This window comes from Podarcis vaucheri, assembly GCF_965113315.1.
Source record: "Podarcis vaucheri genome assembly, chromosome: 8".
Taxonomy (NCBI): Eukaryota; Metazoa; Chordata; class Lepidosauria; order Squamata; family Lacertidae; genus Podarcis; species Podarcis vaucheri.
This window is the reverse complement of record NC_138766.1, coordinates 39,978,522-39,991,207: the sequence shown is the minus strand read 5'-3', so window position 1 is coordinate 39,991,207 and position 12,686 is coordinate 39,978,522. Positions and strand designations below refer to the sequence as shown.

The window sequence follows — 12,686 nt, the reverse complement described above, 5'->3', positions numbered from 1 at the left end:
CATTTTTAGTTGTCAAGGATGCAAACATTATACGAAAATCACTAAGGTGAATAAAAACATAAATATAAACCCAGTTTATGCCTTAAAGGCTTGAATAATTTAAAATACTCTAGATAATGGAAATATTCTCCATAAAAAACATACCTGCTCCTTTTTTTGTTGCCCCAGCCCAATGTAGGATGATAAAACTTGCTACAACTGAAAAAAATAAAGAAATATATTAGTTATAATAATAGATTTGTAACAGCAATCAAAAGAGCTACAGCATTTCACAAATAATAAACAAAGAAGGAGCGATTTCTGTATATCTTGTAGTTGTGCTTGGCTATGTGATCTGATTTTTGGATATGAACAGTGTTGAAGATCAAAAGGCACATTGGTGACAGGAACACAATTTAATACTCTTTGATTGAACTGGGTATTAATTTAGATAGAAGTTCCTCATAGTTGTAGGCACTCTAGAAACCATTACTATTGGTGTTATTTAGATCTGACATTCCACTTGCTACAAGGACACTTAATAATTGGCTGAATTATCTTATTTGGTCTACTTAAGCCACACCAAATTATTAGCATCTGTTTGGTTCACAAACAGGTGAACTGGTATACTACAGTAAATCCTCCAGTGTCTTTCAGTATAATTTTAATAAATATTATGGTTTTGTCAACATGGTCTATTCTTGGTCTATTTTTGTAATTGGCCTGTCCACAAGGGAGGCTCCTCTGTTGGGCAAAGTGGCGCATAACCCTTCCAAGAGCCCCCCAAAATCTCCAGAGCCATAGTCCAGTCTTTCTCTTGTCACCCACAGTCATTATTAATACATTTCCACTGACTGAGGGGCTTCTTAAATGCTTCTGCCCATCTCTGCTTAGACAATCACTACTAGCTGGTCACACCCCTGTAACAAGCAATTCTGCCCCAAAGAAATGGCTTGGGTAGGATGGTGGATTTCATTCCTGCCTTAATTCCTATGAGTGCTCAGGCCCTGTCCCTCCCAGCCCACTCCTTTCTTTCAGTCTTTCCTCCCCACAGCCTTTTCACTCCTATCCCAACTCAAAAATCACTTAAAGCTAAAAAGCGCATTTCAGACTCTTTTCATGTCCTGTGTTATGTATAGCGTCTGTATGTTGACATGTATATTCTTGGGAAAGTATTAACCTGAAGTCTACTTTTAACAATGTTTTAAATTGCACATTAATAATGTTTTGATTTCAATGCACATTTTTAGCTGTTGTGTTTTGCTTGTGAGAAATCCAGAGAACTCCTGTTTGGGGAGGTGATGTAAACACAGTCACTAAATCAACTCTGTTTACCTTGGAGTAAACACCATTGAATGTAACAGGACTTATTTCAGAGTAAACATGGTTAGGATTGCACCCTAAGGCAGCCACCAAAACCCATAGAATTGACTTGTTCATGCTGCAACCTGCCCATGACCAACTTTTCTGGGTTGAATCAATTCATTATTCTCCTCTTACATATTCTATCCTCACAAACCTGAGACATAGACTGACAGTGAATAGCCCAAGTTCACCCAGGGAGCTTCATAGATGACTTTAACCCTGGTCTCCTGCACCCTTAGTCCATTTAAAAGCCCTCCATAATCTGGAAAGAAGGCATAGAAGTGAAAAAATTGAAGTAGGGGGGAACCTTTTTCCATAATGCTGAAAATTTAGAAAGGACCTTGTTAACAGTTCTATGTGGCACCTTTAAGACTAACCTGAGGATTCAGTCCTATCTGGTAGCCATCCCCATAGAATTTAGTGCTGCTGACTTCTGAGTAGTGTGTGGTTATTGTGACATTAACCCACACTAGAAATTGTGACAGCAGGAACCCCTTCTAAAACCATTGTTAAACACTTTTCAGTTTAGTTAGGTATTAAGGACTTAAACAACTGCAATCCTTTTGTGTCTACACCTTTGCAAGGTAGGAGGATGGGAAGAAAACCAGAACAACTTGTCTCTGCCCATGTGACCTCCTTTGTCTCGCCCATGTGACCACATTGGCCCCACCTATATGACCTCCTTGGCCACAGCATGCTCCACTAGGTTCCGTAGCTAACTCTACTACTGCTCAGTTCTCAAAAAGTTTGTTGTGTTGCATCTAGTGTTTTGTAAGTGCCATTGGAACTATTCTGGTAGCTTGCCTTGTACCTCGGCTAATAAGCGAGAGACCATTTGTGGAGTGTGCCAGTAATATAACTGACTAGACTAAAACATGGACCACAGGAATTCAGTTGTTTTCTGTTAATTAAATATTGTTAGAAGCCTGCTTAACTTGCGATATTGTGAGCTTAGACATGTGAATAAGGCCAAGCTGGTTTCCAGCCAGTCCTCAAAGCATGCCTCCAGCAGAAATCCTGTTTAGTGGGGTTTGTACTGGCAGAGCACTTTGGGATCAGAAGCTGACTCAGCAGAGAAAATACTTTGAGATAATAAGGACTTAATAAGAAGGAAGAGCATAACCACCATTTCTGTAAGCCGCAGCATCTGCTGCTGTTACTCCATACTTAAGAATACATTCAGTTTACTGAATATCATTTGCATGAGCAATTTGCAAATGATACTTGGAAGTTTTTGTTTCTTATATAAATCTTGCATGATTGTCAACATACTTTTTCTTCAGAGATGGATTGCTGCAATGCATGAGGCTCAGTAAGGCTTCAGAGCTGTTACCATTTGAAACATGAGCACAATGAAGTTACCCATTTACTCATGTGTATTTTATGTGCAAAGAAATAAGAAATTGATTCTGTGCTTATTGAAGGCACTACACACTATGTCTTTTCTAGATAAGGGTTCACATATTTGTGAATCAGTGCAGCTGCAATTTGAGGGCTTGAAAAATTGGTCACTCTACGGTGCATTTAGCACATTTAGTTCTCCACAATCCCTATTACAAGCAAGGTGGTAATCATGTGATGGCATAGTTAATTGTTGTTATATTTGATGAACAAAGACTAGGAGATGTACTTGTTTCTTCAAGGTCATCCAATGAGCAAATTTAACAAAGCCTCCATCAGTCAGGCCATATCAATTCTACTGTCTCCAAGCTAGTAGACATTGGGATAAAATGAGAAGAAACTACTGAAAATACACATTATCCTGAGCACTCATTCATCCTTTGTGGGTACCAAGAAATATTGTTAGACATGCTTTAGGAAGAATCAAACTTGGGTTTAAATAAATCAGATAAAATATCAATTGTACCTGCCCTGCTCATACAGACACACTAGTTTCTAGAGTCTTGAAGTGCTGAGTCTTGATGGAGCACCTTTCCATCCTTTCTTCCATCTCTGCACTGTTCCAGTCAAGATGCCAGTTTGATACACTGCTAGAGCCCAAAACCTTTATCTTAAGATACACATATCTTAGACCAGAGAAATGATATTTCACATTTGTCACATGGATGCCACTAACAATTATGGCTTCGATCTTAAGATAAATTAACTTACTGAACATCACAGAAAGAAAGTTTTTCATTGCCTCTTCTCCACTGCAGCCACCTGCAATCCACCCCCCCATTAAAAAAACACCCTCTCTGCAGGGTTGGAGGCCCTTTCTGAATAATATTGGGGCATCAGCTATATTATCAGTTCAAAATGTAGTCACACCTCATTTTACGCAGTGTGGGGTTGTCCTACGGGTTCCAATTTAAAAGCAGTACTGTGATTTTCATAACGATTCAGCAGAAACAAGAGAGTTTATATATATTCTCTGTCTGTCTGTCTGTCTCTCACACACATACACAGATGAATATGTCCATCCCTGCCCCCCCCCGCTCTCCCCCCCCCAAAAAAAACACTTAGATGAATAGTGTTTGGCAGAGGAATGCTCAGCCTGGAAAAGTCTCACACAGGAGTTGAAACCTTATACATAGTTTCAAGACAACATTTGGAGATGTCACACTGAAGAAACAGTCAGTGCACTGGCTACAAGAAGGAGACCTGAACTCAGGCCTCTGTTCATTCACAAAGCTCACTTGGTGATCTTGGACCTGAGTTCCTTGGAGGCAGGGCAGGATAAAAAATGTAATTAATAAATATTAACAACTTGGCAGTTTCACATACCTCGTCCAACCAACTTCAGACTATGCCTTGAAACTGCATCCTAAATGGCTGCAGAGGTGAGAAGGATGTCAGGGGACTATGTAGCCAATAGGTGCCCATGACGTCACTCTGATTTGCAGTGGTCCTGCTAGATGGCGAAGACTGTGTTCATTTAGTAGCTATATAGATAGATAGTTTGCCTTTTGATATAATGTGTGACATCCTTGAAAGAGAAGCACTGCCTTCAGGTGGCATAGCTGGATTCCATGCCACAAAGGTTAGTTAGCACTCAAGGACAACCTAGCAACAAGGCCAATTCATAACTCTGTAAGACATGGGCAAAACTCTTCATTTAGCCAATGTGTAATTTCAAGCACATATCTTTTGCTGCCTTGGAGTCCCAAAACACTTTTCAGAAATTATGTGGCATAGGAATTGCTTCATGGCATTTTAGAAATGCAGAGACCGGGACTCATAAAACTTATGTGACCTGCTGGAGGCCACAGAACAAGGGGAGGGGTAAAATAGGGACTATATTCCAGTTGCATTGTTCTAATAGCTGAAAACATTTGTTCCAGCATGCCTGACATAACTCCAAAGAGGTCAGAATGGAATCCATATGCCAAGTTACTCAATAAGTTTTACATGATTTCTAATAATATAGGAAAATGAAGTCATAATTCTTAGCAGTGTGCAAAACATTTTGATTTCCCTGAGCAACACTTTTTGGTCATGTACAGCCAGTGATGTTTCAAAAATTCCAGAAAAGTAAGGAACAGCGCTGTTCTTGGAAGAAGATATTTTGAAGAATGCATTGTGAATTGGTGGCTTTAAAGTCAATGTTAACAGAAAGTTTATGCAATGCCATATAATACAAATGCATTATGTCCTGTGCCATCTCATGCATGCTTAACACCATTCATTAACGTGAATTGGGAAAATACCTCAATTCTAATTGCAGTTAGTCACCATTCATTTTAATAGACTTCCACATAAAATACCGATGACTGGGTCCTGAGTTTAACTTCATCAAATGTTGTGGCCTTGCACCCTGATCCAAAAACTCATGAACTTGGTCATTAAGTCTGCATGGAATCACAACCTCAGTTAGCTCTGGAAGTCAACTCCTGAAAATTACAAAACTGAAGGGTATCATACAGTTATTTCCACCTACATCTGAAAAATGGGCATAATGGTGATTTACTGTTGCAGGCACAATAAAAGGAACACACATCCTATTAAATTTAATGGCAGAATTTTCTTTGATTCTAATCAAATGGAGCTAGATAGCACAAACCCATTTGCACATTAAAAAGTACTGTAGATGTTATGCATTCCTATTAGCTACTAGGCAACTGAACACTAACAACTTGGCTGTGGTTATACATAACTGATTTTTTAAATTAATTCCATTCACATGATTAGAAATGTACTAATACAAAATCTATCTTCCCTTCTTTTGATTACTTTTTCTATGGCCTCCATCAAAAAGGCAAACTGTGCAGCAAATGGGGAAAGGGACAGTCTGCTATCTTGACACAGAAGTCCCATTCATTGAGCTTTAAAAGAGGTAAAACAAGAGTTGTTCTCATTGGGTCATCCTTGTCACTATTTCCCCACATTCCACACTGCTCAGGAAGCTTAGATTTTGTGTGTGCAGTTTGTGTAGACTCCAAGTGCCTTCCTGCACATTATTTAGATAGAACTTAAGTCAATTTAAGACACGAACAGGGCAAATAAGTAGATGACAAAGGCAAGTTCCCTGGCCATTACTAATGTTCCAAACCATTTTGATACTTCACAAAGAAAACAGATATCAGAGGCATTTTACACAATGTTTGTGAGCACACTCACACAAAATTAAATTGGCTTTAATCCTAGTAGTTGGTCTCAGCTGCGTGCCCTCTGTATGTCAATACGTGCATGCCCTCCACTTTTGTACTATTTTCTCTTTTTTAAAAAACCAAAACTGTCCACTATTAATGAATTGTGTGTATGTGTGTGGAACCACTCATCTCCCTTCCATTACTGTAACTTTTGCTTAACTGCAATGTGCTTAACACAATGCACACACAATAACAACTTTTTTAAAAAAATTAAAAATCCAGTTAGTGAAATAAGTCCAAGAAAGATTGCTGCTCCAAAACTGGGTGAATCAACAATCAGCAACTTGAGTCCAAATACTTGGATTTCATCCTTCCGTGATGATGACTACAACTACTGTCCGAATTCAGTACTGGCACTAATCCTTAGTAATTACAGTAATCAATGAGTTTATACTTCGGATTAATGCTGATGTCCTAGAACTGGCACAGAAGATGGATGTGTCATTTTGGTTTGGTCAAAATCGCAGCATCAAACCTGAAATGGAGCTGAAGAGTTAGAAAATGTAGAGGGCTCTGGACCCATTTACATGGAAGTAAGCTCCACTGATTTCAATGAGACTTATTTCCAAGTTAATGATTTAGGACTGCAGCCAGACTGGTAAACGTCTAATCGCTGCCCCTACACAATTACGTGGTTAAGTCCCATCGATTCCAGTGCTGCTGACTTCTACCGTAAGGGAGCTTACCGCGGCCTGAAACCTCAATAGCTCAAGGAGGGGTGGGGGCAGGTAAAGAGAGTTTTGCAGGGCATCCTTCTTTCTCTCTCTCCCCCCCCCCCACCTCTTTCTTTTACGCATGACTTTGAAAGCTACAAGCTCTAGGATTGGAACCTCCGGAACTTCATCCTAGTCAAAACAAACAAATCTTCAGTAGCTACATTTTTAAATTTTATTTATATATATTTTAATGGGGGGGCGAAGGAGGAAAAGGAGGGGAATATTTACACCTACGCCATTAAGCTTTCCGCACCTGATTTCTCTACTAGTTGGGTCACACACAATGCTCTCTGCCCAAGAAGGTGGCGGCGGCCAATGTGGGCAGCGGGCAGCACAGGGCACGGTTGGCCCTGAGGGATCCGGCGGAGATCTACGGTACTTACTGTGAAACAAGCTGCGCCCATGGATCATGTCTGTTCCTTACACAAGGGGCTTCGATCTCCACTAATTCCATTTAGAGACGAGAGGGCTTCCTGCGGTGGGAAGAGGAGGGAGACCCGAGCAGCAGCCTGAAGCCCACGCGCGCTTCGCGCTGAACCCAAGTGGATCAGCGCCCCCGTCTCTCCAGCTCTTTCTCTCCTTTCCCCTCTCACCGTCGTCTGGCGATGATCAGCCCCCCATCTCCATCCCCTGGCTCCGGAGCGGCCAGCATCGGATCCTAGCAGCAGCAGCAGCAGGAGCAGCAGCAACCACCACAGGGAGTCTGCATAACTGACCGAGAAGGGCAAGGCGGGGAAGGGAGAGCAAGAGCCCTCGACGCACAAGCTCCACTTCCAGAGATCGCAGTCCACCACCGGCAGGAGCCACTAGGCTCGAGAAAGTGAAGGTTGGGGGGGGAGGGTTCGTCTCCTCTCCTCCTTTCCAGGCTCCCCCCCTTTAATCACCAGTTTCATACAACACCAAAAGCAGCCCCAAGTATTTCCTGGAGAATTTCGAGGCCAACCTTTCCCGGCCCTGGAGGTTCTTTTGATGCATCGAAGGGGGGGTGAGCGATGGGTCCGTCATCAGTTCCTCGATCTCGCTTCTCGGACGGGCAAGGTGGTGGGAGAGACACCCAAAGAGGGGAGAGGCAGCAAAAGGGGGTAGAGGGTGGAGGGGGGTGGAGGAAGAAAGAGTCACCCAAGGAGGGGCTTAAGGATCTCTGCGCGCCATTCAGTTACAGCCGAAGTCTTTCCAAACCGGCCAAGTCCATTTTGCCTCCCTTGCGACACAGGATCAAGCCGGAGCGGAGGGTTGGAAGAAGCCCATTGCTCAGCAGCAGCAGGGCAGGAAGAGAGGAGGAAGGAAAGGAAAGCCGGTCGGGGGGTGTCCTCTTCAACAGTCCAGGACAATAATCTGGGTGTGTGTTCTCCCCCCTAGAGAGCCTCCTAAGTGGCGAGGGGCGAAGAGAAGCCAGGAGAGTCGCGGAGATTAAAAAGAAATGATTAAAAAGGGGAAAAAAAGAGGGGGCGCCTCCTCTCTGATCGCCCTTTAAGTTGTGCCCTGCTCTTCACCACCACCTCCTCCTGCTGCTGCTTCCCCCTTTGCCAGTTTAGACCAGGAATCTTCCTGCGAGCCGCAGTCCCTCCATTTGCAAGCGCGCAGGATGCTGTCCGGGGGTGAGGATGGCTGGGGGATGGGTGGGTGGGTGGAAGCTGCAATAAAAGTTTCGCTGTGGATCCTCTGGCGGCTGATCGCACGCTTGCCTCTTCCCCTCACTCCAGAGATAGGCGAGGAAGGGGGGGGGAGGGGTCCTCTCTCCTACCCGCTTAGGTAGGCGCCTTTCTCCTCCGCCGCCGCCTCTTCCCCATCAAGGCAGCACCATCCCAAAGACGGCGAGCGCGCTCCGGCAGCAGCAGGATGAGGAGATGCTGGTCAAGGGTGAGAAAGGAGGCGGCGGGGGGAAGGGGGCATCTAGAGACCTAGTGCGGGAGCTGGAAGGGGACAGAGATTCCCCCCCCCCGCAGGGCACAACTTCCTTCTTTCTGGCTCCTGCCAGCGGCACCCACAGCTGCTGCCAAGGGCAAAGTCCGCAGTACCCGCTTCTTTCACACACAAGGATTTCCCAGCCGGCAGACGCCGCCGCCGCCGCTGCTTCCTTCTCGATCTCCCTCTCCCACTGGCGAAGGCATCCACCCAGGAAGAAGAGGGAGGCGGGAGAAGAGAGAGGTGACTGAAAATAAAATCGTTTGATAGTTAAGGAGCAGAAGGGAGGGGGAACCATGCACCCCCTTTCGACCTCCTCCTCCTCCTCCGGCTGCTGCAGCTCCTCCTCCTCCAACACCTGCTGCTTCCAAAGCTGATGCAGAGAAGGGGAAGAGTCTCTCTTCTGTTCTAGATGCCACTAAGAGAGGATGGGGGTCCTAAGCGCGGGAGACAACCTGCAAAGCTAGCCCTGTTTGGGCGCGGGGGGGGGAGGGATGGACTTGAGGCAAACAAACTAGGGGGCCTTTCCAAGCCCTCTTTCCCCTCCCGCAAATGCTTCCGACTGCACTTCTGGTTGCAAAGGGCTCCGCGGCTCTTGCAGCCTAAATCTTCCTGCTGAATGAGTAAGCCCTGCGGATTTCTATGGCCGCTTACGCCCCCCAAGTAGGGGGATCTCAGCCGAAATCGGGCAGCTTGCTTTGGAAGAGGACTTGATGTCAAGAAAGACCCAGGTTCAGATGACTGCTTTTTCTTTTTCTTTTAATTTAAACTGGTTCCCAACTGGTGTCAGTTTCACAAAACAACATGGATTTTTTTGCAAGCGACTTTTCTGAGCAAAAAGAACGGATGTCTGCTACTCCAAGAAGCCCAAGGAGTGGTGTGTTGTCCCTCGAGAACGGAAAGGGGGTTCTCAGCTGGGAGAAAGAGACAGTCAGCTGCAAAATATAAAGATCCTTTCCCTTGTCCCTTGCGCCAATGAAAAGACGTCGACTTGGACAGTCACATCTCATGCATGCTTTGACCCAAAGTCAGACTCCAAAGCCCGATCCATAATAACCAGTTGCCTTGAAAGAAGACGTGACAGCGGCCCCATCCACTCTAAACGTTCCTGATCTTATACACACGTATATTCAGAAGCTCCTGTTAACTTATATGCATGCTAGGATTGCACCCACCGTGCAGGTGCACTCGGAAATAAGTTCCACTGGGTTCAATTATGGGGCTTACTTCCACTCAAAGGTAGCAGCCAAAATCGGATGTCACTTCCGTAAGACAGTTGTATATACACAAAGAGTCGAGAAGTGTTAAAAAAAAATGGTGCTCACTCCAGAGTAGATTGAGATCCGGCTTGCTTTTGTCTCCCCCCCCCCCTACACATTCCAAGTTCCAGGTGGACTCATCCCATATGTAGCCATGAGCCATACACTTACAAGCCGCAGAGATTTAAGGATCCACGCTGTCAGCAATAAAGTTCCAGGTACATGAGGACTGTGAAGTCATCTTGGCAGATGGTATCATTTTTCCTTCCTTTTCCTTCCTGAATTAGAGGTCTCAAGCCGGCTCTGCAGCAAAAGTCTCCTTCCACGATACTTTCTTTTCTTTTTTGATCGCGTTCAGATTGCCTCCTGTGGTTTGCCTTATTAATCCTATAGCTATTAATTAAACCAGGAGGAAAAGTGCTGCCTTAATCTCTCCCCCCACCCCCAAATTTAGGGTATGCATGAGTGACAGTTCACTCATTCCGGAAGATCAGCTGTCTCCCCCCACAGTTGTGCAGCGTCTCTCTCCTCCCCACCCGCTTCAGCAGCCCCCGCAAAAGACACAAGCAACAACACGGATCAAGCAGAGAAGCCAGAAGGCTCAGGTTATAGCAAACGCTGTGGAGCGGGGAGGGAGAGAGATTGACAACACCTTCTGCAGGGCAATGCAGACAACCTATGGCTAAGTTTCAAGTTATAGTTTGCTTACAAAAGATTACAGTTTTTTTCTTTTTTAAAAAAGTAGAAAGGAAAACAGCTGAATAGGCTGTTCTGAAGGGAAATGTGCTGCGTTGCCTTTTCTAACAGCAAGAAATCCACACAGCCTCCTCTTGCCAGATGGATGCTGTACATTGAGAAAGGGGAGGGATGTGTAGATGCACAGTGCAGTGTTATCTGGGGTGGCTGGTTGTGTATGGCGTGCCATCTGGTGCACCAAAAGAGTAATAGAGGGCTACTGCATGGTCCAGGAGCTGTAGCACTAGGCCTGGAAGGCAAGGTTTCAAATCCCTGCTCAGGTGGCCTTGAAACAAGTCATTTTCTTTCACGCGACCTGTTTTGTGGGATGTGATACATAGGTAGCAGTCAAATACAACATTCCTTGTTTTCCTAGCATGGACATGCAAGGAGATGTTTGGTCCAGCCAGTCAGAACTTCCTGTTTCCTCCTGGACTGGGACATACTTCCTCTTGCATGTGATAGAGGTGGGCGTGACCTTACCTGTGCAGGTAACAAAAGCACAAGGCACGCACCATCCTCCCTCTCTTTTTGACTTCCTCTCTTTGTTGGAGAGGCTCTTTTTAGCTAGAGATGCTCTGTTGGCTTTCAGCCAACAGAGGACAAAGAGACTATCTCCATAGGGGATAGACTCACATGTATATATCTGTCACTAACTCTGTCTTCAGGGATCCAACTGTGAACTGATGATGCTGTGAGTAAACTTTTATATACTTTAAATAAGATTGTGGCATGATCATTCTTTTAAGAGGGAAATAAGGGATCTTACCAGGAGTTTATCTTGAGAAGCTTAAACAAGCTTGCAACCAGCTACCCACTGTGTGTTTAAAAGGAGGAGGAGATGCATGTGGACTATCTGCTCACTTCCTTTTCTACCCCCTGCTGCTGCTTTTGACAGTCCTGGATTGCTCCAGGTGGACCCCATTTGACCCAGGGTGATTCAAGGCTTCGTCATTCCAATCCAGCTAATCATAGGCTGGCCTGAATAGGTTCAGCTTTTAGCATTCATCTGAATCCAATGCCAAACCCTATGATGAGCCATATAGGTCTTTTGTCTGATCCAGCAGAACTGTTCTGAGCATTTGTAAAAGCAGAGTTGAATAGGTGTAGGATCTATACAATGCATATGTTGAATGTATAAAATGCATATAGCCTGATCCAGCAGGCCAAAAGCAAAAAATATTTGGATTGCCATTACAAAAAAAGGCTGTAAGTTGGTCAAGAGGAATATCAAAATCAATATACAAAGCAGCATTTCTCATGCTCTACTTGCAAAAAAATGTCCATATTGACAAAAATGCAACAGGTGAATTTGCTTATGATAACTCATTTTACCAGATCATGTGAAGGCAAACACAATAAAGATTGCAAAATGCTTAGCAACTTAAAAGTGCTTTGAAAAGCTTGACACTCCCAAATTGAAAGCCTATTTGGAGAGAAAACATCAGTGTGCATAACAGGAAAATTGTGGAAATGGACAAGGAGAAGGGATTGAAAGTGTGGAATCCCTAGAAAATGCAATACATTGAACAATGTATTACCATCTTACGGAAAGCAATGCATTCAGAAACGAGGGATTCTGTAAGTAGTGCAAAACAGTATATTAGCATTATCTTTTAATGAAATGTCTCTGGCGGGAGGGGGGGGACACATTTTATAAAATTAACCAGTACAAAAATGAACAATTTCATGGTGAATAAATTTTTGCTCATGCTCAGCGACATATGTATTATGAATGCTGTCTCTACCAAATAAATATGTGTGTGCTTTCTAGCCCTTTAGCTAAAGTGTCCTTAACCAAGTCTCTCTCATCTGAATGCTGCTAAGGCGCCAAAAAGAGCCGCTGTCCTGCACCTGCTACCATACCAGTCCAATGTATTTAAATAGCCAAACCTTTTTTCTTTGTGTGGGAAGTGATTTTCCCTTCTGTGAAGATAAAACAAGCCATGATTTGTTTTTGTTTTGAAACATAGGCCACCTCAATTATGCTGGAACAATATGAGCATAAGCCAGGCCAGCCATCTTTCCAAAGGAGCAGACCTCTGTCCCTTTTTAAGATCTCTGAGGAAGCTGGAAGTGGCACAGCTGCCACCTCTCCCGTCACAGTTTGACAATGATGGGAAAAACAGCACCTG

The 12,686-nt window shown here is 44.2% G+C and overlaps 1 protein-coding gene across 3 annotated transcripts in view; it reads right to left on the bottom strand.

The window, feature by feature from the left end:
• The window catches only part of NETO1 (neuropilin and tolloid like 1), a 116,566-nt gene extending 106,658 nt beyond the window's left edge, over positions 1-9,908 (bottom strand). Inside the window, exons 1-2 of one of the 3 annotated variants that reach the window (XR_014222805.1) lie at positions 7,036-9,899; positions 145-198 (exon numbers count right to left, since the gene is read on the bottom strand). Coding sequence is in view for 2 of the 3 variants with exons in the window: in XM_082235267.1 (XP_082091393.1) it covers positions 145-198; positions 7,036-7,063 (82 nt within the window). In the remaining variant the exon portion in view is untranslated. Of the gene's footprint in view, positions 1-144; positions 199-7,035 lie in introns of all 3 variants that reach the window. The other 2 variants (XM_082235267.1, XM_082235266.1) reach the window with 2 other exon arrangements.
• Positions 9,909-12,686: the final 2,778 nt, after the last annotated feature.